The sequence below is a fragment of the Mytilus galloprovincialis genome, chromosome 3 (assembly GCF_965363235.1).
Source record: "Mytilus galloprovincialis chromosome 3, xbMytGall1.hap1.1, whole genome shotgun sequence".
Lineage (NCBI taxonomy): Eukaryota > Metazoa > Mollusca > Bivalvia > Mytilida > Mytilidae > Mytilus > Mytilus galloprovincialis.
The window spans coordinates 69,180,641-69,204,687 of NC_134840.1; the positions used below are offsets into that span (position 1 = coordinate 69,180,641).

Genomic DNA, 24,047 nt, shown 5'->3' on the forward strand with positions numbered 1-24,047 from the left:
GTTTTTGTGATATTGAAAAATGCCAGGACAAAAATCAATGTTTAAAAGTTCAGTTTGCTGTCACTCTGACAGCCTCTTGTTAACACATATATATATAGAAAAGATTACTTCTAGGAACCTAGTAAACAAAAGACATGGTCAAGTATGTTCACCTGAAACTCTCTTTAATATATGATGTCATTGCCTCTTTCTGGCAGAGTTTGAGTGCTCAAGAAAAGACAATTAAAAAAAAGAAGATTGTTGACAAAGGACATACTTAAATAATTTATAAGACAGCACACCGAAAATGACATTTACAATATAAAAAAAAGAGAAATGTCATGTGATAGCTATTCACTTGAGTCAAAATCCCTGCTAACTGTTAAAACATTTTATTAAGGTTACTTGGTAAGCCATTGACTGTTGACTGTACAGAGAAGACAATTCCAACACACCATACAATGACTGTGGATGTGACTGTTGGCATGTTTGAGATGGTAGAATGTCTGTTTGACAGAAGAGATAAAACTGCCATGCCAACTTACACAGAGGTTAGTGAATATTCACACATATTAATATAAGGTTGTTCACATAGAAACAGCAACACTGTACTTGGAAATAGTGAAAAAAAACCTGATGAGCTGATTCAGAACTGTATTTTTATATTCTTGAAGGTGTGGCCTTGATGACCAAGAAGGCATTTTGGTTTTATAAAGATGTTTTTCTTTATAAAAAAGGAATGACTTGAATATGAATGCCACAATATAATGTTTTCCAGCAACTGTGGATTCATTTATTTATTCGTGGATTCGTGGATTGAGGAAAAATTATATTTTTATGAATATTTGATTTGAGTTTTGCCAATTTGTGAATACAAAGCCTTAAGATAATTTATAATTCCATGAACATTTCAATTGGTGTTTCACCTGTATCCACGAAACTCATGAAAACTGGTATCAACTGAATAATAATGAATCCACAGTAATGGAGAATAAAAAAACACTAATAAATCAATCAATTAGATGTTGTTACATCTGAACTTATATTGAAAAGTTATACAGCGAGCAGATAAACTATCAGGCTGCTTAGATCATTCTGTTCTAAAAATAGGTGCTGCCAAAGTGGTTTTTGACATTCAATATAACTTCTATCCAGTACTTTGATATGTCCTGCCAGTAATAAAACTGCCACACAGTATTGTATGGTAATCCATGGGATCTTTAATGTTGCTGTTATAATGTCCTTGGTGATATAGGGCTAATGCTGTTTAATCACTTTTACACTTGACAGGAGAATATATTGATTAAGGTTAGACAATTTAATTCATTATTTTATAATTTTATAGCACTGAGTATAAACAATATGGATTTAATGATTTTTTTGCAAATCTAACGTACTTTTAATTAACAACACAACAAGCAAGTGCTCCCCTCTTTTTAACAAGTTCAGGTTCAGAAGTGCCACAGAAAAAATATAATTTTATGCAAAAGAGTAAAATGATTATCTTTTTAAATCAATTTTAAATGTATCATTTAAAAGAATAGTGTGTTTTACTTATTATTTTAATACTTTTATGTTGAAAGTCTTTGAGATAAAGGTATTGCTATAAGTATCCCCTAAACTTAACATTATCAATGATCCATGTAAAGATGGTCAAAGTCAGATGAACCCTGTTAAATTGACAGAGCACACTTTACAATCATATATACCACACACCAAATATAGTTGTCATATCCTTTTTGGTATACATGTATGTTATAGATCATAAAATTTAAAATTGATCATGGATCCAGACATTGAAGTCAAGGTCCAGTGAACCATGTCTGACAAGGATCCCACTTATCAAATAAAGTTATCCTGTTACTAATATGAAGCAAGATAGAATCTTCTTAACATAAGTACCCCAAGGATGACTGGGGAATAGAAATATAGTCACCTTTGATCTCTCTCCGACTGGCACTCAAACCCTTTTCAGAAATGAGAATGTGGATGTTTAATCAGATATGTTGTGTAAAGAGAGTGCCATGCTCTTTGTACATAAAGAACTCTTCTAGGGTCCCTAGGTGACCTTGTCCAATGCAAAACTTCTGTCCCTATCCAAGATACCCTCAGTTTCAGATGCCAGTCCAAATTTCCCTGACCTTCATTCTCGAATGGCCCCTATTACAGGACCTACCTTTTGTAATTTTTGTTAATTTGTTATGGTCCTGAAACTGCATGAAATATTTGCCACTAGATGATAAGCAATAATCAATCATAGCATAACATAAAGTGTTTGTATGCGAAGGTTGAAGCATCCAAGTCTTTACCATCTAAGATAAAAAGTTTTATACAAATAGTTAAAAGTTTTACCATACTTTCATCCCTTTGTCTCATATTCTGCAACTTTCATGACAAGGGAGACACAAAATGGGTTTGCTTTAAATTTGACAGAAAGCAAGTCAAAACTCTCCGATATAGTAACTAGTATATATTTGTTTAGGGACCAGCTGAAGGACGCCTCCAGGTGCGGGAATTTTTCGCTACATTGAAGACCTGTTGGTGACCTTCTGCTGTTGTTTTTTTCTATGGTCGGGTTGTTGTCTCTTTGGCACATTCCCCATTTCCATTCTCAATTTTATTGACTGTTTAGTGATTTGAACAAAAACTTAAGAAGATAAATAGAAACTCAACACAAATGGATCAGCAATACAAGATCAACAAAAAAGAAATTTTTGTCATGAATTCTATTCTTGTCTGCAATGTTGGAGAGTGTCCTTTGTTGATTATGCACATACCCAGGTGAGCAACAGTGTCTTTTGAGCCTCTAGTTTGATATGCTGTAGTTATATAATACTGACCATTGCATAGTTGATAAGAAAGCTATTAAACTAATATTGATTCATAAAAATTTAATATTCATATAATAATATATTATGTTGACATAAATATATACATCTGAAAAAATCTATACAATATTTTTAACAATATAACTATTTAGTATCCTTGATATGTAAATCTAGCACTAGTCGTGATTATGTACAAATAATATGTCAATTTGATTATGCTTTGAGAAAAATGTCTTCTAAAGAGGGCCAAGGAAAAAAACACAGTTCATGAGTTTATATTTTGAGTTTTTTTTCCAGAAGGCCTTTGGTAAAGCTAAATTGAAAATTAATTTTAATTTCTTGTTTTCTACTTTTAGAATTTTGAACATAGAGTATATGTACATGTTGGTGATCTTTTATGAAATGTTGAAAAATATTAATATCTCAACAAACAAAAATTTTATGGAAACGATGTATAAAAAATGCCTGAAAAAATACACATGAAGGCACTTTTCTACTCCAGTGAATTGTTTAATACATTAGTGGTTTTGCAATATACAACGTAAAAAATGAAAATCTTTTGTATCAGTATACGTCTTTCATATTCATAATACTTCACTTGATAGATTCACTCATCATTGACGTACCCCCTATCCATCCTTCCTTACAAAGAAAACAAAATATGGGAACTTTGTTTTATGAATTTTGTCAAATCATCAGAACTTTGTAAAATTTGTCAAGTTTTAGAACTGTATCATGTTCCCAATTCATTCAAGACAGGATTCTGATATGTAACAAACTATACAAAACTTCATAAAATCAAGTGCCTGATCATAGTTTGTAAAAATTCCTGAGTTGAGGTGTGCATAGGTCCACTGCATTAGAACTAGGGATTTTTGTTGATCTGTAGGATTATCTTTTGTTTCCAATTAATTATTAAAGTAATATGAACTTAAGATGAAGAAAATTAAGTAGTATTACAATCCCTAAAGATAACTTATCAGGATTTTCATTCATGTGGTTTTTAAATTGAATATATCTTTAATTTTTAAAATTACTTCCTGTCGTTTGTTTTTCTGAAATCAAAATGTTTTCACGTAAATTGAATTTGTATCCTATTTATGAATATTTTTTTTAAAATATGTTGAAATGTTTAAAAGTGGTTTTACTTAAGAAGAAAGAGATGTTTACAAGTGTATTACTCATCATGTTTACATTAGCCAATACACAATACTGATCAATAAACGCCTACACGTATTTTATGGCACATGACTGATAAACATTACTATTGATTTGTGGTTAATATGATTCTGATACAAAATGCAATAAACATCAATAAAAATTTGAAAGTTATGAGTTATATATACAGAATTTTGTATTGAAATATTAAAACAACATAATTCATAACTCTTTAACAACTATTGTGAAACGTCTTTTTCACTGAGCATATTATGATAAAACAACACATAGATGAAATTTATGAAGTGAAATAGAAATATAAAAATGTACAACAACAAAATAGAGAAAGACATTAAACAATAAACACAACAAATGAATTAATTGAAAATACTGTCGGAAATTTGAATTTTGAAAGTGTACAATAACGGTGCAAACTCAAACTCGTTTCATGAAATCTGGTTAGTAAAATTACTTTGAAAAGTTTGTCTTCAAATTGATGTTAATTAGTAAATTATTCTAAAACCTACTCATAATTTTCATATCTTTCTTTCATAAGAAATTGAAACAAAAAAAATTGAAAAAGAAATTTAAATTAAATCACAGAAAGGAAGAAATGGAAGAGCCAAAATGATAAAAAAAAACAACTTACAGTTAACTTAGGTTTAAAAAAACAAAATGGCTTACACACATGAAGGTTATAAGTTTATAAGCTTATAGAACTTATCACATAGTTAGTAAACAAAAGTCTCAATAGAACACAAATAAGTTAAAGACTAGTAAGGTATAGGTGTACCCTTTTAAATGCATATAACCATAAGGTGTTTCATTTTATCTACGTTTGTTGGCATACATAAAAGAGTTATGTAATATTGCATAGGAATTTTTACAGACATGCACTGATAGTTTAAACCATTAAATTTAAGTACAGGTGTATCAAAATTACGGAACAAATTTTTCTTCAGAAGTTGGTTAACAAGTAATGGGTTGTTGTTCTGTATGAATAAAAAAAAGTGTATACAGATCTGTACACAAATGTCTACACTGTTAATGTGCTAATTCTCAAGGGAGTTCTCAAGGTACACATGAGGACATTTTCTCTAACTTGATCACATTTTGCTGTCTACACTGACAGGTCTTTGCTTTTGTTGTCAATGCTGTGCATATTTTCTTAGTAGAAAAGTGGCAAATTTAATTTTGAAAGTAATTTTTGTAAGTGGTTGAAAATCTACCCATGACTAGGCAAGTGAATTACTTGGAGGAGACCACTTGAGTGAATGAGCACAGATGGAAGGGAGTTAAAATCAAATGGTACTATAACAAGAATGTATTTTCAAGTAAACTCTAGCATTATTCTGTTCATAAAAATCGGTGAATTTCTTAGGAGTAAAAATAATTATCCATTTATGATATTCCTTGATTATATTATTTTGACCTGAATGCATTATAATGTTCTTAGATATACCATTTCATTTATAAATTTATTCCAATTATAGTACACCTTACTAATTCAGTAAATAAAACACTCAAAGTTACTACACTTTATGATGTATGATATGAAACTAGTACATTTTGGCTTATATCACATACTTACTATAAATTATTCCTCATAAAATAAATATTATCTATACTTCGTTCTTTATAACAGTTATTCATGAGAAGAATGGACAGATCTACGTGTACACTGATATCGTTGTATCACAATCAGTCAAAACAGGGGCGGATCCAGCCATTTTAAAAAGGGGGGGTTCCCAACCCAGAGTAAAAAGGGGGGGGGGGGGTTCCAGCTATATGCTCCCATTCAAATGCATTGATCGGCCAAAAAAAAGGGAGGGTTCCAACCCCGGAACCCCCCCTCTGGATCCGCGCCTGCAAAATTGTTTTGAGCCTTTTTAAAGGCATTAGCTCATTCTCTTTTCTTACAATCGTTCTCTTATTAAATTAATATGTTCTTTGCATGAGAATGGCCTTGTCCTTTTGACCATGTATAATACTGGTACCAGATCAGTCTTTTTTCAGAAAGAGCATAGGCACGTGATATCATAAAAATCCTTCCTGTTTATGAATGTCACATTCTAACACTGAACATGATATCACATTATAATCCAGGTAGATGACTCTGATTAATAGCTCTATATTATCCCAGATTTTCATATTTCAGTTTCTGGAGTAATTTCATGATAATGGTCTGACGGACTGTCTGTTGGACTGTGTGTTGGACTGTCTATATCAAATCCATGATTTAAGAATCCGGCAGTGTTATTATTTTCATAATGTTTGGTCCTTGGTTTAGGAAGCGGCCTATCTTTAATGTCGTTAGTATAAACACTTGGTGGTGACCCTTGATGGTCATTAACGTAAGAGTGAGGCTGTGGCGCTTGACCCTTAAGTTGTCCTGGTGTTTTATCATATCGAGGTTTATAGGATGATGAATCTCTCAAATTTCTGTTTTCCTTTAAGTCAGAATCTTTCAAATATCTTTGATTCTCTCTTTGTTTCATACGAGGGTCATTTAGATATCCTTGTGGTGCAGCATGTTTTGGGTTGTTAGTTATCTGGTAGTAACCTGGCGGTGATGTACCACTAGCTCCTTTACCATTGTTCAGATGGGGTTGTATATTAATCATTTGATTTTCATTAAGATATTGATAACTTCCTGCCGAATGGCGACTGTTCGGACTGGACGGTTCACCAGTCTTGCCTGACGAAATAGCACTTACTATAAGATCACCATTTGCTTGAGGTTTCTTTGGTTTTGAGAAAGTTGTTTGTCTTGCAGCAAATGCAGTAAAGTGAACAGGAGGTGTGTCTTTATATTTTGGGCGTGTTTGATACCTTATTAGGAAGAAAAGGATCACTACGATGAGAATAAGGACAAGTGCACAGCCCGCTCCAATCGCAGCAATTTCTCCAGAACCTAACCCTGTGGAAGGACTTGCAGTTGGTGCAAATGTTGTCTTAATACCTCCTAATGAGTTCTTACAGTCAGGAACAGTAACTCTGTTGTCAGTTGTTTTTGCTTTGATGCAGATTGAATAGTCTTTATCATAGTCTAAATTCAGTGTCCATTGTCTTTGGTTTGAATCAACCTCTGTTGGGTCATTTGTTTCACTAGTTCCAAGCTGTTGATGGGTAATGAAAAATTTGGACAACTGATCTGCATTTAGAACATTCCAAGATAATGAAAGATAAAGTTCATTACGTTCACCGACTGAAAGAGAAATGACTGGTAAAGGAACAGTAGTTGTAGATGGCGTGGTTGTACTCGTTGTTGATGTTGTGAAAGTTTGACACTGAGTTGGTTGCGTACCTGGTTGACAAACAAGGTCACTGGGTGATAATTTAGTAAGAAGTCGATTGTTAAGATTTTGCGGAGTACTGCAGACAGCTCTTAGAATATGTCCAAAAATACTATTACTACTTTCCTGTAGTTTTGCCCACTCATATAACTTTGTCAGTTTGCAGTCACAATGCATAGGATTCTGGTCCAAGTATAAATTCTCTAACATGGAAAGTTCTTCAATGACACATTTATCGATAAGTGCTATATTATTCCCAGTTAGTTGAAGAGATGTTAGAGTGTTTCCTAAACCGTGAATTTGAGCTTGTGTCAGTTCAGTTAATCCATTATTTGCTATCTCTAAACTCTTCATGTGTGTATGATATTGAAATGTTAAGTCTGGAATGTTTGAAAGTCCATTATTTTCTAGATATATGTGTTGTAAATTAGTCATTACTTTCAATGAATCCCAGAATGCAATTGGTTCTATGTGAGACAGTTTAAAGTCTATTCGTAGCAAGTTCTGAAGTCCTTCTGCAGTATCTTTGGAGAAGCTCAATTTATCATCTGATTTGCCAACGGAATCTAAATAGAGTTCCTTTAAACTTGGTGTGTTATTAAAGGTTCCAGGATCAATATGTGTGATATCATTCCCAGATAAATGAAGAAATTGCAGGTTTGACAAGCCTACAAAGTCATTTTGTCCAATTCGAGTAAGTTGGGTTTGTTGTAAATTTAAATTTGCCAGATGTGGCATAGTTTTGAACAAATTTGTAGTTTCAATGGAATTAATTGGATTACTGTCCAATATTAATTGTTGAAGTTTTGTCCAAGTCTTCTCTTTTAGAGTGGCCAAACTTTGTCCATTCAGGTTATTTAGATGAAGACCAAGATATTCCAATTTGTCATATAAATAGTCGAAACACCCAGATTGCAAGGTACTTATAAAATTGTGTGATAAATCCAATTCAATCAGTTTATTAAGTGATTCGAAAGCATTTGCAGTATATTGAAAGGTTGAAATACCATTTTTTACAAAACGAATATGTTCTAATGTTGTAAGTTGTCGTATAGCACTAACAGGAAATGATGTAAAGTCTGGATTATCAAGTATCTCTAATCTCTTCAGATTCCTTAATTTGTCTGTAACAGAACTTTGTGATATAAATTGCATCTGAAGTGTATGTAAGACTAATGTTTCCAGATCTGTAAATTCTTGTGGAAAGAAAGAAATGCCATTATTATCTAGAGTGAAACGCTCAAGTGTCAATGACTTAAGTTTCGTCAGTGTTGTCAATGAATAGAATGGAACACGGTTTACATCATCACCCTCTAAAATGAGTTCCGTCAGATATTGTTCCAACCCACTAAATGAATCATTCGCTACTGATCCTAGGTAATTTTGACTGAAGTCAAGTTTTCTTACTTTCAGCCCAGCAAATGTGTTACTTGAAATATGTAGAATTCTGTTACATTTTGCTTGTGGACTAGATCCTCTGCAATTGGATTCAGGAGCATTGCTGAGTGTTAGCTCTTGAAATATTTCATCAGTAGCATTTATGGTGGGCACAATTAATAAACCTTTTTCACGACAATCTATTATCCTTTCATTAGAAGGAGGCTGTGCATCAAGACAAGTACACTCAGCTATTGGACAGTTTCCTTGTACCATAGTCATTTGCATCCATATCACTAATATTGTTATGTATATTCTGTATCCTCCCATTGTTTGTGTAGGTCTGAAAAGAAAAACAAAATAAAAGATGATCAGAATATTTTTTTTGTTTTACAGTAAAATGTCAGAAAGCCAAGGTTATTGTCCAAGGTACTATGGTATATTGTATAATGATCATTCAATGCAACAAATATAATAGGGAAGGGGGTCTTTTTTATGGTATTGTAATCCAAAACTAACGTAAAAGAGATTACTGTAATCTTACAGTGACACAACAGTGATCACCACTTTGAAGTGATATTGCAATGCCTGAAAAATCAGTGTACAATGCTGATTTACTTTTGGTTTTCATTCTACAGGGAGTATAAGTGTTACACATTATTGTAAGTTCGAAAGTTTACATGAAACATTATGTAAAACACAATCTTAACCAAGTTTGTCTGTTACCATCAAACTGAACTTCAAAATTATGTGCTTTTTGCTGATACATGTATAACTAGAAATAAACAAAATAAAATTATTTCATAGTTATATAATAAAATATCCTCATGATCAGTCTTTTTTAATTAAAAGATCATATGCATGGAATTTTTATGTTAAAGTGGAATCATGTTAATACCCTTGAAGTTTATAGGAAGTAAATTTTTATCAATTGATTGACAATAGAAAAGGCAAATCAGATGATATACAAAATTTTCAAGTTATCCTGCTATTGACAATTTGTTTTATGATTTTTATATCCTGTTTTTTTTTCAGTATTTTCATGAGTTGTTCAATCAAATTTTTTTCTTTAATGATTTAGAAAAAAACATTTTAATCTGATATGTTTATCTCGAGTTTGTCATATCCTGAAAACGTTATAGTTTAAGTAAAAAAACAAAATTTGAATTAATGTACATGTACATGTATGCTTGAAAAAGCAATCAGACAAATAGTTTTTCAATGTATTTTGGGTAAAAATATTGAAACATAAATATGAAAATATTTTAATGGAAAAAGTATGTCACTTTATTTCTAACTTATGAATAATTTTTGACTAAGGTGTAAGTTATTAGCCTGTAATGAATTACTCAATAAATAAATTTTTATGTAGTTGTATATTGTATATAGCATTATACATGATGAATTAGCCAGAGGTATAACAACAGACATGACTGATTTTGTAACAATTTAACATGCCATTGTTTTCGTTATCTTACAAGGATCTTCATGTTTTGTCTGATCACGGAGCTTTAATGGGATATCTCCGTGATCTGTATATATGCATGGGTTTTTTTCTTCTAGGATAACTAAAAATGTACTTTTATTGTCCCAGGAAATCAGCTGATTTACCACGAAAATTGGGATGGAAAGTCGTCAACATTTATCTCAAGCTAATCCTTTATTTATACATGCTAATCCTTTGTTATTATTCATTTTTCCATCCTGAACATACATGAAATATTTGCCACTGGATGTTAAGCAACCAACAATCAATTCATTTTTTTGGAAAAATTTAGTCTTAAAATCCTCAATTTTGTTAAACTTATGATTGTAAGATTAATATCCATTTTTGAGTAGAATGAATAGTTATGAATAGTACATAAAAATGATATGAATAGAATATAAAAAAATAAAACATTTGATTTAGGCTAAGAGCCAGGTGAATTTGCCCTAACATTATAGTGATAATATGTAAGGTATTCTACAAAAATGCGCATAAAAGATCAACGTTAAAGAAAAAAAGTAAAGTTTTACACTAGGGATACATTTTAAAGACCACCTGGCTAAATAATCTGCAATTTTTCATCAAAAATACAGTTTTATGTTTGCTTTTTCCACTTAGGTGAACATTTTTTTTTATAAAAGTTTTCATCTGAAAGACATTCACACTATCATCTGATTTCCCTCTGAAAGGATTTGATTCCATAATTGAAGACCAAAAAGTGTCAATTTAGACAGATCAAGACATAATTGTCGACCACAGCCCTGGAAATGAAGATGTCACCATAGATATATTCATTATAAGACGAGTGTGCACCTTCTTACCTGTATAATTTGTTTACAAATAATCAGCAGGTAAACATCAAAGTCCTTTCGATGATGTTGGTTTCACTATGTCACAGATGTTCTTTGGTACATTTCCCAGTTAATTGTTACATTTGCTTATCTCATTTTGTCTTAGAAAGCAAGTCTAAACTTTTGTTTTTGTTCTAAATCAATTTCAACGTCACACACCTTTACACAGGTAAAAATAACCAGGTGAGTCAGGTATCTGTAATGGCTGCCACTTAACCAATCACAATGCTTACTTTAACAGGTAAAAATGTTGACATAGGATCAATAGAAAGGGCCTTAACCTACTCAATAAGAGTCGTTATCACCGTTCCATAGAAAAAAGGATTTATTGAAAATTTAAATAATCAACAATAACGTTAATATGTTACTTTTCATTATTTGTATAGAAATGATAATTCGTATTAAATTGATAATTTTCACCTTTTGTGAACAATGAAATGACCATTGATGTTAATAGTCATGCCTAAGGGATTAGATACAGATAAACTTATGTAATACATGTATTGTCAAACATGTATTAACCTATTACTAAAATTGTTACTGCTGACTAAACGTTAGTTTTTTTGGGGGAAAAAAATGATAACCTTTTAATTAAAAAAAGTATTTAATTTTTTTAATTTTTTGTTTTCAATAACTTAGATATAAGTTAATTGAAAAAAAAAACTTTGATCGGACATAAATAAGGAGTTTTTAAAAACATTTTTTTATTTTTATGAGCAGCTTATTATTGTTTGATCAAAGAATATTAAAAATTATTTTTATTTTGTTGTTTTGACATATACATAATTATTGGAGAAATTGGAAAAAATCATTAATTAACAAAGTTAGAAAAAAACAATTGACTCTTTTATTCAATAAATGCAGTGCAATTATTTTCCATATATCTAGGAGATTATTTTTTTGAAATAATTTGGTTAAACATGAAATTGTCAACCAAATTTTTGTTACATACAATCATTGTCAAATCTAAGTAAGTAGGAAAACCTTTGTCATATGAAAACCACAAATTGTGTTCTTTATAATTAATCTGTGTCAAAATTTAGTTCAGCAAACTCTTTCACATATTAATCATGTGCACAAATTGACTGTCCCTCTGGTATATTTTGTCCCTCTTTTGTAGCTTAAAATGATAATAAATGATAAAATGGTAAAAAAAACATATTTGATAAGAATAGTTATCCAAGGAAAAACTAGTAGGACAATGAACATTATCAATAATTTTGTGAAATTATGTAATTAAGAATGTTATGTGTGATGTAAGCACTTTTATTTCTATGTAAATTTTTTGCCAAGTTTATGACAATTTAGTTTTTTATATATGGACATTAATACTTAAATTGAACAGTTTATTTTCGCAAAAAAATACTTATAAAATAAACTTTTGTTCATGCAATTATTATATGCACCTACTTTCAAATGTTGAAATTTGGATTGAGTGACCATAATTTGTAAAATAGAAAATTCAGTTATTGTATAAAATTTGCTTGTTGACCAGTGGCAAATATTTCATGCATTTGGAAATGGCTATTCATATTGGAATCTTGCCTAGCCAAAAGAACTGCAGTTGTGAGGAAGCATTTTAAACTGTTAAACCCATCAACACCATCCAAAGTAGATAGATTTTATTCTATTAACATAAATCTGAGGATAACAAAAAATGCACTGGTGCTAGCAAAACCATAATTTGTTTTGATAACCCTTTTTTTTACTTTTGTATAGTTTTGTTTATTTTAATTGGTGCAATCACATCTCTTAAGGAAGTTTCAAAATAAAACTAGTATTTATTGATAGGGGATTCATTAAGGAATAAAAAAAGCAAAACATATATAGGGGTCAATATGCTTGTTTTCGAGATATAAGCCATTTAAATTTTTGCGGGAAAAATGTTGTCTCTTGATTTTTCATAGCTTTATCATTGACAAGTTAGTTCGCAAAAACTATTAAAAGATCAATAAGATTTTATAAGACTTTAACAAATGGCTCATGATTATACATGCAAAAGATTTATAAAAAGAAAAATGGGGGTCAATGGGCAAAATTTTTAAGGCATTCAAATGGATAAAACCAGAAGATTCTGAAAAATCTGACAAAATTTCCAAAACATGACAAGAGAACATCCTTAAAACAAGACCATCACTTTGTTTTTGAATTGACAAAATATATCCATTTATTTATTGCTAGATCATACTGCATTCTTCCCTCACCACAGCAGCCTAGACCTTTTCCTGACGTATTCACAACCCTCATTATAGAAACCTCACTATATATATCCCATTGTTGATACAAAACAGAAACAACAGCTGAGAAAGTTGAAGTCTTTCTTAGTTTATGAGAGATTTTTTCATGATTTTTTTTCCAAAATTTCATGTTTTAAAGAAGCCTTCAGCAGATTCATGCAACAAGGTGTAAAAAGTGGAAAGAAATTTGTAAAAAAGTCGTTTAAATTATGTATATCTTACCTGTTATCTTTTGATACATTTTGTAAATATGTAAATGCATATTACTTGCTCATCGGCATGCCTTGTGGTATGAAATATTCATATTTAATGCATTTAATGTTTCATCTTGTCAAACTTATTTCTTTAGTAAAAATTTTACATTGTCATCAGATCACCTCTTTGAACTTTGTGGTTTTCCTGTATTTAACTTCTACGTAAATAATTTAATTTTAGTTCAATAATTGTTAATCATGTACTGTTTTATTTTTAAGAGCTTGAGTGTTTTTTCCTAGTACTAGTATGTATCAGTTACAAAATGCACTTTATATTCAAATCATAAATGAGATGCAGCTGCATTTTATTAAAGTAGTTTACTTTTCCATTCCATTGTATATTATAAATCAGAATTAATAGTTGGTACCATATATGATGATCATGCTATTCAGTTTGACTGTAAGAGGATGAGATCATTAAGGATTGATTGTCCTCAATGACTATACATTGTATAATGGAAATTTTCACGTTCAAGTTTTTGCTCACAAAAAAAAGTATGTGGTTAATTTTCGGGAAAAAAATGATAAGATATATATGAACTATTTCCTATATGTAAGGTTGAATTGTTTCAGCTTCGATAACTTCAGTTATTCTCTTCTTAGGAGGTCTAAGTCATATGAAAGTATCACTATGATAGGAGTTGATATCTTTGTATAGCACAGATTTGATAGTAGTGACACTGTAGGGGGAAACAGAGGATGCAGAAAGGTTGTCAATTTTTTTATGCCAATTGACATGGGTAAGAAATTCGTTATTTAACAGGTCTTTTACTACATGTCTTTACCAGGGCTTAGGCCAATCATATCATGGAAAACCTTATTGTCATTAAAAATCAACATTTTTTTGTTACGATCTGTCAGATTTGTTTTTCATTCATTGTTTAAGCATAGACAATTCTTCTTTTGTATGGTTTTACATTTCATCCTAAATGGATCCTTTACAGATTTAATACTATACTTTAAAAGGGTTTTGCTCATTGTTGAAGCTGTATGGTGACTTAAAGTTGTTTGTGTATTCATGTCTGAAGTAATAGTTATAAGTTAACTAACTTTTAGGACTTACTTATTGAAATGTTATCTAGGTTTTGTTTCACTTATAACTTAGCAGTAATGAAAATGAAATTTTTGTTGAAGGCTGAATGGTTGCATTTAATTGCTTACATCCACTTCATTTGAACTTAATGGATAGTTATTTCATTGTGTATCATACCACATCTTCTTTGTTTTGATTTTCAAAAGCATTGAATTAAATGAGGGGAACCAACACATGAAATGGTGATCCTGTTGTAGAGTCGTTTTATTAACATTGCAGTAAAGAAGGTGAATAGCTTATTTTGCATATATATGGATTGATCTAGTGGTACTTTAAACTCTATTGAAGATGGGAAATGCTCAAGTGATTTGTGTAGGAGATGTTAAGATGCATTATAAATAATATGACCAATGAGAACTCATTTTACTGACAATGATTTTGCAAAAATAATAAAACATATATCTAGCACTTGGTCAGTGCTGTTCAGTAATATTTATCAAGGCTCTGTGTTGAAGACCGTACCTTGACCTATAATGGTTAACTTTTATAAGTTGTGACTTGGATGGAGAGTTGTCTCATTGGCACTCATACCACATCTTCCATTATCTATTGGTTGATTTAAAAAACATAAGTTCTTGAAACCAAATTTGTTCAGATTGAACTCAGTAAATGTAGGATAAATTCATCTGAGACAAGCTGTTTTACCAGAGCAGTATTGATTTTAATATCTAACAGTTTTGTAAATGCATTTAGATAAAATTCAAACTAAACTGACCCTTTTCAAGAATGTTGGTCAACATATGTAAGGTGTTGGTTATGATAACCAAACAACAAATCCTGCAGTTCCTTCATTTGATGTAGTCCTTTTTTACTAGATTTTATGTGGTTCATAGTTCGGTCACATGTCATGTAACAGATGGCAATATTCTATCCAGTTAAATAACCAGAACATATACTGTTTTATAATATACAGCTGCTAATGTACAGGTATTTATAAAAGGAGAATCTATAAATAACAGATGTCTCCTTTAAGTTTACTAGTCTATAATTCTGAACTTCTTAACTCGAGGCTTTAGCCGAGGGCCAATATGGGTCGTGGGATGATACCAGGGCCAATATGGAAAAGACATGTTATAATCTATTTATCACATATTTAAGTTCTGCAGAAGAGAGGGGGAAAAAATCCAATTACAACAATTCAATGAAACATAACAGGTAAACATCTTAAACATTTTATCACAAAAGTGTCGTTAAGGATGAAATGACGTCATGTCATTTAGAATCAGGGCACAATAACCCTTTACCTCTTTTTTGCCACGGGCAATTTTGAGGTTATTACATATGCAAAACCCGACGTATTTGTGACAAATATTTGATAAAAGACTGTCTGACATAGGGTTACATTTGTACTAGCCTTTCTATAGCAAGACATTTTGTGTAATTTTACTCCAGATGTTTTAAGTTGAAAGGTAGGTAGATAGATAAATTTTTTATAAGTACAACCAAAAAATTATTATAAGATAATGATCTGGTTTATATATAACGTGTTTAGAAAAAACATGAAATTGTTGGAGGTACAAGTTGTTAGGAATTGTAAATCATTGTTCACTGGTTTCATCATATTTGATTATTTTATTACTAGTAAACAAAAACAGTTTATGCAATCAGTTTCAGAACTCATGCTGAACACACAATAAAAGCAAATGTTTTATCAAAAGAAAGCCTCAACGAAGAGCTCTCAGGCAGTGTCACACACAGTACACACATAAAGCATGAATAAATCAATATAATCAGACATGGCAACTTGATGGCAACTTTAGTTAGTTCTTCTGTGCATACTATACTTGTTTGATATCCAGTACACACAGACACAATATTTATGCCAGATAATCATATACAGCAACTTGGTTAATTCCTGTTCTTCAATGCTGACTTTTCTTGGATGAAGCTAAACTAGGTTATGCCTCATTGCTGAATCAATTATTGAGTGATGAAGTTTTTAAAATGTATGATATGTATGATACGCATATTTTGTTATTGATTTCTGTAAACAAAACAAAAATCTAGAATTTTGTTTTTACTTAGACATCTTTTATTAGTAAAATTTCATAGCAGCTGATAGTCTTTGGTTCTTATGTTGTTTTCAATTGCAGATTCAAGTGGCTAGATTCTCCTGTTTTCACTCTTTCATTCTTGTAAATTTTGAATTCAAAATGGATGAAAAGTAAGCTGGATTTTCATATGTATATCCTATAGCCATCTCTTCTTAACATTTCTAATTCTGTGTCTGGTTGAGATAGATATAGTGAAGTTGTGGCATTGTTTCAATGTGATTTCCTAAAGCCATCCCTTTCTTAACAATTCTATATCTGGTTTTTACCAAAGTATGTGTACTGAAATTGTGGCACTGAATCTGTTGTATAGCATTTGGACAAACAAGAAGGTTTTCTGACAATCTTGTTAGTGATTTGTTCCTTAATCTTTTAGGAGTTCTACATTCAGCATTCAGAGAATATTCAAAATATTCATTAGAAGCCTGTTTAACTTTTGTCCATTCTTTCAGTGCTTTAAGTTTACAGTCACAATGCAAAGGATTATTTTTCAGTTTTAATGTATCTAAGAATGGAAGTTCTTCAATAACACATTTATTGATTAAAGAAATAAAATTACTAGACAAATCTAGTAATTTTAGACTGCCACCTAAGCCATCAATTTGAGCTTGTGTTACTTCAGTAAGACCATTGCTACTGATCTCTAGTCTTGTCAACTGTGTATTATACTGGAATGCTAAATCTTGAATATTTGACAGTCCATTATCTACAAGTTTTATGTCATTTAAACCAGTCATGACTCTCAAAGAATTCCAGAATGATTGTGGCCAGAGTTGAATTTTTTGTAAATTGATACTTTGCAAATTTTTAAGTCCCTGTGCAGTTTCTGCAGTAAAGTTAAGTTTATAATTTGATCTTTTTAGAGAACATAGTTCAAGTTTCTTTAAATTTGGTGTATGGATGAAGGTTCCAGAATCTATATGCATGATTTTGTTACCAGATAAATCAAGAAAATGAAGATTGGACAATCCTATGAAGTCATTATGTTCTATTTGAATGAGCTGAGTTTTCACGAGATGGAGATATTTCAGATTAGGCATGTTTTTGAATAGATTTCTTGGAATTCCACTCGTTCCTAGAGGATTTTTGTCTAATACTAACGTTTCTAGCTTTGGCCAGGTACCTTCTGTCAGAGTCCACAATCTGTTTCCATTTAACACATTGGAATGAAGATCTAGATACTTTAATCGTTGTTGTATGTGATTAAAGCATCCAAATTGTAGTACATTTAACCTGTTTTCCGACAGATCCAGTTCAGTTAAATTATGAAGAGATTTCAGTGCATTTCCTGCATGTTGTTGAAATGTTGAAATGCCGTTTCTTATGAAACGGATTTGTTCCAAGGAAGTAAGAAGTCTTAAAGCACCAAGGGGGAATTGTGTAAAGTCTGGATTCCCTAATATCTCTAATCTTTTCAATTTTGGAAATTTGCCCACAACGGAACGTGATGCTATATACTGCATTTGAAGTGTATCTAGCACAAGAGTTTCCAGATGTGGAAAGCGTTGTGGAAATGAAAGGATACCTTTATTTATTAGAGCGTAATGTTCTATAGTTAATGACTTAAGGTTACTCAACTGAGCTAGGGAAGAAAAGGGAACACTACTTCTATCATCACCTTCTAAGATAAGTTCTGTCAAGTATGTCTCCAGTCCCCTGAATGCATCACTAGGGACTAAAAGTACGTAATTTGTACTGAAGTCAAGTTTACGCACTTTAAGTCCTACAAAAGTATTTTTGGCAATTTGAATAATTCTGTTACTGCATGTTGAAGGGATAATGTCCCTGCATCTTTTGTTTTCACTGCTGAATGTCAGTTCTTTGAATATTTCATCGGAAGAAAAGATCTCTGGAACTGATAATAGGTCTTTATCTCGACAGTCTATAATTCTCTCATCTTTGGGAGAATTCCGGTCATGACATGTACACTCTTTCACTGGACAGTCAGCAGCGTATATCATAGTCAGTTGTAGCCATGTCACCAATAAGACGCAATATACTAGGCATCTTGTTTGAAGCTCTGAAAAAGAAAACTGTTTGTGTCAAGTATTTATGCTACATTCTTTTTGATATTTACTTTTGTAAGTAAATACAAGGAACCATAGATTTAATGAATCACATATAGTTAGGGGAGGTTAATTATGTAGGTGGAATATGTATTTTTCATTAATTCATTACTGATTTAAGTTTTCTCAGACTCTTTATATGATTAACATGTGGTTTCCTAATCAGTAATGTTATCAGCTTTTCATTTGTCAAAAATCACTTGACAGAATCGTTAAACAGTTTCTGGTTGAAACAAATACAGGGAAAATTGACCCTACTCTGTTTTGCCTCTTGAATTTTGAAGGTTCTAGCTTTCATTGCCTTAGAACCCAATGATCATGAAAAGGTATTCACAAACAGAAAGTAACAGAAAGCATTGTCCTATCCTTTAACATGAATTTTGCCAGCAGGTTAACACAGATTTCATTGGTGTTTTCATTTGAATTGGTTTTCTGGTTTAAAGTTTTCAACGTTTCGTTTAGGGACTTTTTTAAATCTTACTATAGGGTTTGAGTTAGGCTTCTTGTTGACTACTTGCTATACTTGGTAACATCTGCATTATATGGTCATTAGTGGATATTTGTCTAATAGGCAATGATACCACATCTTCTTCCTTTTATATTGACATAGGAAATTTATTTTAAACAGATTTTGTTATGATCTTTGTACATCATTAATTCACGTCTTTTTGTATAAAAGATGGCTGAATACTTGTCAATAAGAAAATGAAGTTTGAATTTAATTACTAAATGAAAATTTGAAATCTAAAACTTAGTACAAGATGCAAATAATTTTTTTACTTACCAGTTAACTTTTCATCCATATTTTTCGTAATAAATCTTAATATGGTTGCTTTAAAAATTGACAACCAAATCATTTTATGTTGTATAAATACTACATGGTCATCCCACCTTCAACTTTGTGGTTTTCCTCAATATGTATTTATTGATGTTGTAGTGAATATGACGCAAACATATTTTATTTTAGAAACCCATCAGTTAATCTTTTTAATACCAATGTTAGGTTTGTTCAATCATTCATTCTCTTATATGTCTTTCCCCAACATGAGCCTCCTGTTTCTAGTTACAAATTGATGTTCATGCCTAACTGAATTTCTTAGAAAGTCTGTGTTTACCAGTAATTAATTCACATAAAATGCAGCGGGGCGTTTCTACGATATTTGAAAGAGGGGGTGGAGAATTAAATCTTTCGCGGAGCGGAGCGAGGTGAAATATGTTTTTGGCCTTGTTATTGCCAAAAACATAAAATAAATATGAAATGCACTAATGTAATAGTTCCTGACTTCGAGCATATCTATAATACTAAAATAACGAAGTCCAATTTGACAGCCGTCGTGGGGTAAACACGACAAATCACAGAATTCAACTTTATATATAGCTAATATAGGACAATGGTGTTGATTAAAAATTACACCACTCCAGACCCTTTTGTTTTCCACATAATTAATATTGTCAATTATTAACAAGTTCTGGGTCGAATTCAATACCGATACCAATAGTATATTCACCTGTTACCTATTACCTTATCTGAACGTTCCGCATCTGACAGTCGCACCACCAAATGGTGTATTTAGGATTTTGCTATATACACAGGTCATAATCACAGGGTTGACACTACTAAATTCAATCACTGTCACATTGTTCCCTATTGTAGTATTTTAATCAGTATGAATTTCTAAGATGACAATATGAATACTAAAAAACTGGATTAAGATAAGGCATATAGGTACAGTTTTCAATTTGTTAGCCGGCATGACGTGAAACAGCGAATCAAAGAATTCAACTTTATTTATATTTATTATAGGACAATGCTGTTGATTAAAAAATACTCCATTCCAGGTCCTTTTGTTTTCCAAATAATTAATATTACCAATAATTGATAATTTCCAGGTCGACTGGTTCAACCAGAAAGATTTTGAAAGCATTTTTTTATGTTGAATTATCTTCATTAATTGTCTATGGTATATTGAAATGTTTGGATGGATCTTAACAGCAGAAGACCTGATAGTGAGAAATTCCAAATCCTATGGTATAAATCGTTACTTAACATTTCAATAGTCTTAGGCCAGGATTTTATGAACCGGAGGCGTAATTACAGTTGCCCTGGTAGATGGTCCATGGGGAAGTTCAGAAGCTCCTGACTTTCAACAATATAGCTTCAATTTATGAAGAAGCCAGGCCAATAAATATCTCTCTATTCTAGATTAGGTTCTGGTTTCTTTGAAGGACACATATGATACAAGACAAACAAACACTGAAGTATAAAGTTCGTTCGTTCAAATATTGTAGGCTTTGATGTGGAATACATGATTGAATATGGAAAATTGACGTTATTGTAGAAGAGTGCTAAATTAAAGCAATCATGTCACTGTCTAGTTCCGATAGGTGGTATATGGTACATGAATAAATACAAGGTATGGTGGTTCAACCTGATGGCAAAATGTAGGTCCCATGATAGTTACTCACTAATGGATATAGAAACAATATGATACTATTAAACTAAAGGCTATCCATATAATATAGTAAAAATGCAATACCAAATATACAGTCATGTTACCAGTATAAATGTACATTAACCCAAAACCTAAAATGAACACCGAGACACTGTCTGACTCTCATTTTCAATGAATGGTTAGACTAGAGTGGATTCATTAGAACCATTTTACACTGATTTCTCATGGAGTAATCGTCATTTATTTTTATTTCATAATCCAAAATAATGTCTCTGTGATTCGGAATTAATATAAAAAGAAATCAAATTATGTGTTTATTTACTGAATATGATAAATTGCCATATTCAATAGCTGATGACGATATTTTTTTTCTTTTATTTTTTTTCATTACACCCTTACCTGGACCCACTCCTGTAATGATCTTTTCAGACACTGGACATTAAGTTGAAAGTTGAATATATTATATATAGAGGGTATAGATCCTTGTGTATTGTTGCAGGTTGTATGTTAACTTTGACATCATCTGTGTTTTTGTGTTGTTAAGTTGCTGACTAAGTGATTTTTCCTGCACTTTGTTTTCTTTACAATAAAATCTTGAATGTATCTGTCAGTACTACTTAACCATGTATTAACCAGAAACTTGTTTAAACAGAAATTAAAAACAAATAAAAAGACTCAAATTGTTATGAGTAGCAATAATGAAAAAATAATTAACATTAAAATCATGACTATTTAATTTTTTCAAGGTGTAGCTGGGGAACGGTGGGTGGGCTGAATTAATTTTCCACAAGTAAAAATATGACTGCTAACAGTGCAATGCTTAAACAACTACTGACCATTCTCTCAAAATTATATACAGATGTTTCTATAATTACACCCTTGCTCTCATCATGCTGTTTCCCATCGATGATCTAATACCTATCCCTTAATCTCTTAATTAAAACAAGCTGACAAGCAATCTCTTAATTAAAACACACTGACAAGCTGACCTCAACATTAAATGAAAATAAAAGCCTGGCAAAGTACAGGCCCTAGGAACTATCAAAATATGTATATTTACTCTAATTTAATTCTTTAAATTTCAAGAAAAGTTATCTGCATTGCGTAGAAGCAATATCTCTAACTGTAGCTGTTGAAACTGAAAGGACAATTGAATTCAGGAAACTGGATACGAAATGTAAAATGAAAACTAACCGAACTTAATAGGGTTAGCCATGAGAGCATGTCGAAGGTTCTTAGAATGTCACTGATATTTCAGTATGAACTTACTAACCCTCTTTGCCATCTGTGCATGGCTAACCCTCCTTTATTGGGTAAGTTTTCACCAGAATTCCAAATTGTTTCAGATTCAAATAATTCTTGTTTATATATGGAGGTATAAAACAAGGAGGAGACGGGTTATAAATCTGTTTTTCCAGTACATGTATAGTGTTTTTGTGATGTTGTGTCTCGTCATATTTCATGTCATCTTTTTATATTTTTAAAATTCATTATTATTTTATTTATAATCCAAATGCTTAATGAGGAACAATTTGAAATTGCTATACATGTTCATGTGACGATGTATCAGGTTTTTGTAACCTTGCATGTCAAATTGTTTCTTCTTATCAAAAAAAACAAGTAACTTAATAAAACAAATTTCCGCCTTCTTTATTATGTAAGTTTGGCATGCTTTAACCAAGGTAATACAGGATCTTTGTCATTACATAAAATTGTCAATTTCATTCATTTGTTAAAATGAGACATATGTTTATGTGGTTTTGGTCTTGTGTTAAATTCAAGGTTTGACCGAGTAATAGTTAATTTTCCTGTGTCAAAACCCTAGGTACTACTTATTCATGACTTGATCGTGCTCACGTTTGATGATTTAATTATAAACCTTTTGTAATGGGAGAAAAGGTGAAAAATTAGTTGGTCAGATCGAGACACCTATATTGAATATAAAGGGATTGACACACCTATTAATTAACTTCACATCTGCCGTATGAGGTTCAAATTATTATACCGTGTGAGGACTATATATAGTATTTCTATGACTTCACTTGTACATAATACACATTAACTATGAGATATCCTGTGTGTGATTTTGAATTTTTTTCTCTCACCCAGTTGTTAAACATAAAATAAGATCACACACTGACACTTTTTTTAAGTATGTTTATTTTACTTTTACAAAATAACACCATGGATATATTGACGAGTCAATCTTCTGACAATACTTTTGTCCATTTTATTTTTATTTTTATTTTTTTTAATTTTTTTATTGGGGGGAGGGAGGGGAGCAACCATATTGTTGGTCGAATGCAAGTCTGATGATAAAATCATGTTTGCTTTATCAGGAGATGCATCTTGATATTATAAAATTTACAAAATTTATTTGCAGAGAATAAATGAATAATTGCTGATAGATTCATACATTGTATATCTGGAGATGGTACTCTCAACAGCCTACCATCAATGGTTATAAAACCTGTTCTTGAACATACATGATGACTAGCAACGTGTAAGCTGATGAACACAATTTAACACAATGGTGGTGTTGACCATAAGAAATAAAAAGGTTTTACAACTTGTGAGAATTGGATATCGTTTATATTAATTCTCGTTATTTATTTTAAAAAGAATTAATAAACTCGCTGAAGGCTCTTATATTATTATATTGAAATTAAATAACTCCAGATGATATAAAATGATATCACATTTTAACTTGTTATGAAACCTTATAAATGTCTTTTATTTGTTGCTTACGATTATTTTACAATATATGTGAGATAAGCACGCAACCAGTTATAATGAATCCACAGGATGAATCTATTTATATCTCATATACCGACCACATCAATAATCAACACCTTTTTTTGTGTCCAAGATAAAGAGTATAACATTAAGGAGATGTGGTAGAATTGCTTATACTAAGA

At 31.3% G+C, this 24,047-nt stretch overlaps 3 protein-coding genes across 4 annotated transcripts in view; 1 reads left to right on the plus strand and 2 right to left on the minus strand.

Moving 5' to 3' along the window:
• The window catches only part of LOC143068756 (autophagy-related protein 2 homolog B-like), an 86,597-nt gene that overhangs the window by 17,351 nt on the left and 45,199 nt on the right, over positions 1 to 24,047 (plus strand). Inside the window, exon 12 of the mRNA XM_076243030.1 lies at positions 380 to 530. Within this exon, the coding sequence (XP_076099145.1) occupies positions 380 to 530 (151 nt within the window). The remainder of the gene's footprint in view (positions 1 to 379; positions 531 to 24,047) is intronic.
• LOC143068757 (uncharacterized) lies at positions 5,841 to 13,579 on the minus strand. 2 transcript variants are annotated; one of them, XM_076243032.1, is made up of 2 exons: positions 13,435 to 13,579; positions 5,841 to 8,981 (listed from the first exon to the last, which is right to left on the minus strand). In XM_076243032.1, the coding sequence occupies exon 2, from the start codon at positions 8,966 to 8,968 to the stop codon at positions 6,113 to 6,115; it is 2,856 nt and encodes a 951-aa protein (XP_076099147.1). In that variant the 5' UTR covers positions 8,969 to 8,981; positions 13,435 to 13,579; the 3' UTR covers positions 5,841 to 6,112. The 2 variants fall into 2 exon arrangements, with proteins under 2 accessions (XP_076099147.1, XP_076099146.1); XM_076243031.1 differs by lacking the exon at positions 13,435 to 13,579 and adding an exon at positions 10,946 to 11,180.
• On the minus strand, positions 16,109 to 19,573 carry LOC143068758 (CD180 antigen-like). Its single transcript, XM_076243033.1, has 2 exons — positions 19,461 to 19,573; positions 16,109 to 18,630 (listed from the first exon to the last, which is right to left on the minus strand). Exons 1-2 carry the CDS (start codon positions 19,531 to 19,533, stop codon positions 16,775 to 16,777), a joined length of 1,929 nt encoding a protein of 642 aa, XP_076099148.1. The 5' UTR covers positions 19,534 to 19,573; the 3' UTR covers positions 16,109 to 16,774.

What these genes read in the sequence shown, in the direction of transcription:
- LOC143068757 (XM_076243032.1), bottom strand. Translation starts at nt 8,968, where the DNA reads ATGGGAGGATACAGAATATACATAACAATATTAGTGATATGGATGCAA.
- LOC143068758 (XM_076243033.1), bottom strand. Translation starts at nt 19,533, where the DNA reads ATGATTTGGTTGTCAATTTTTAAAGCAACCATATTAAGATTTATTACG. An exon ending in TATGGATGAAAAGTTAACTG is followed by an intron (nt 18,631 to 19,460) that starts GTAAGTAAAAAA and finishes TTTCTTTTTCAG; the next exon opens with AGCTTCAAACAAGATGCCTA.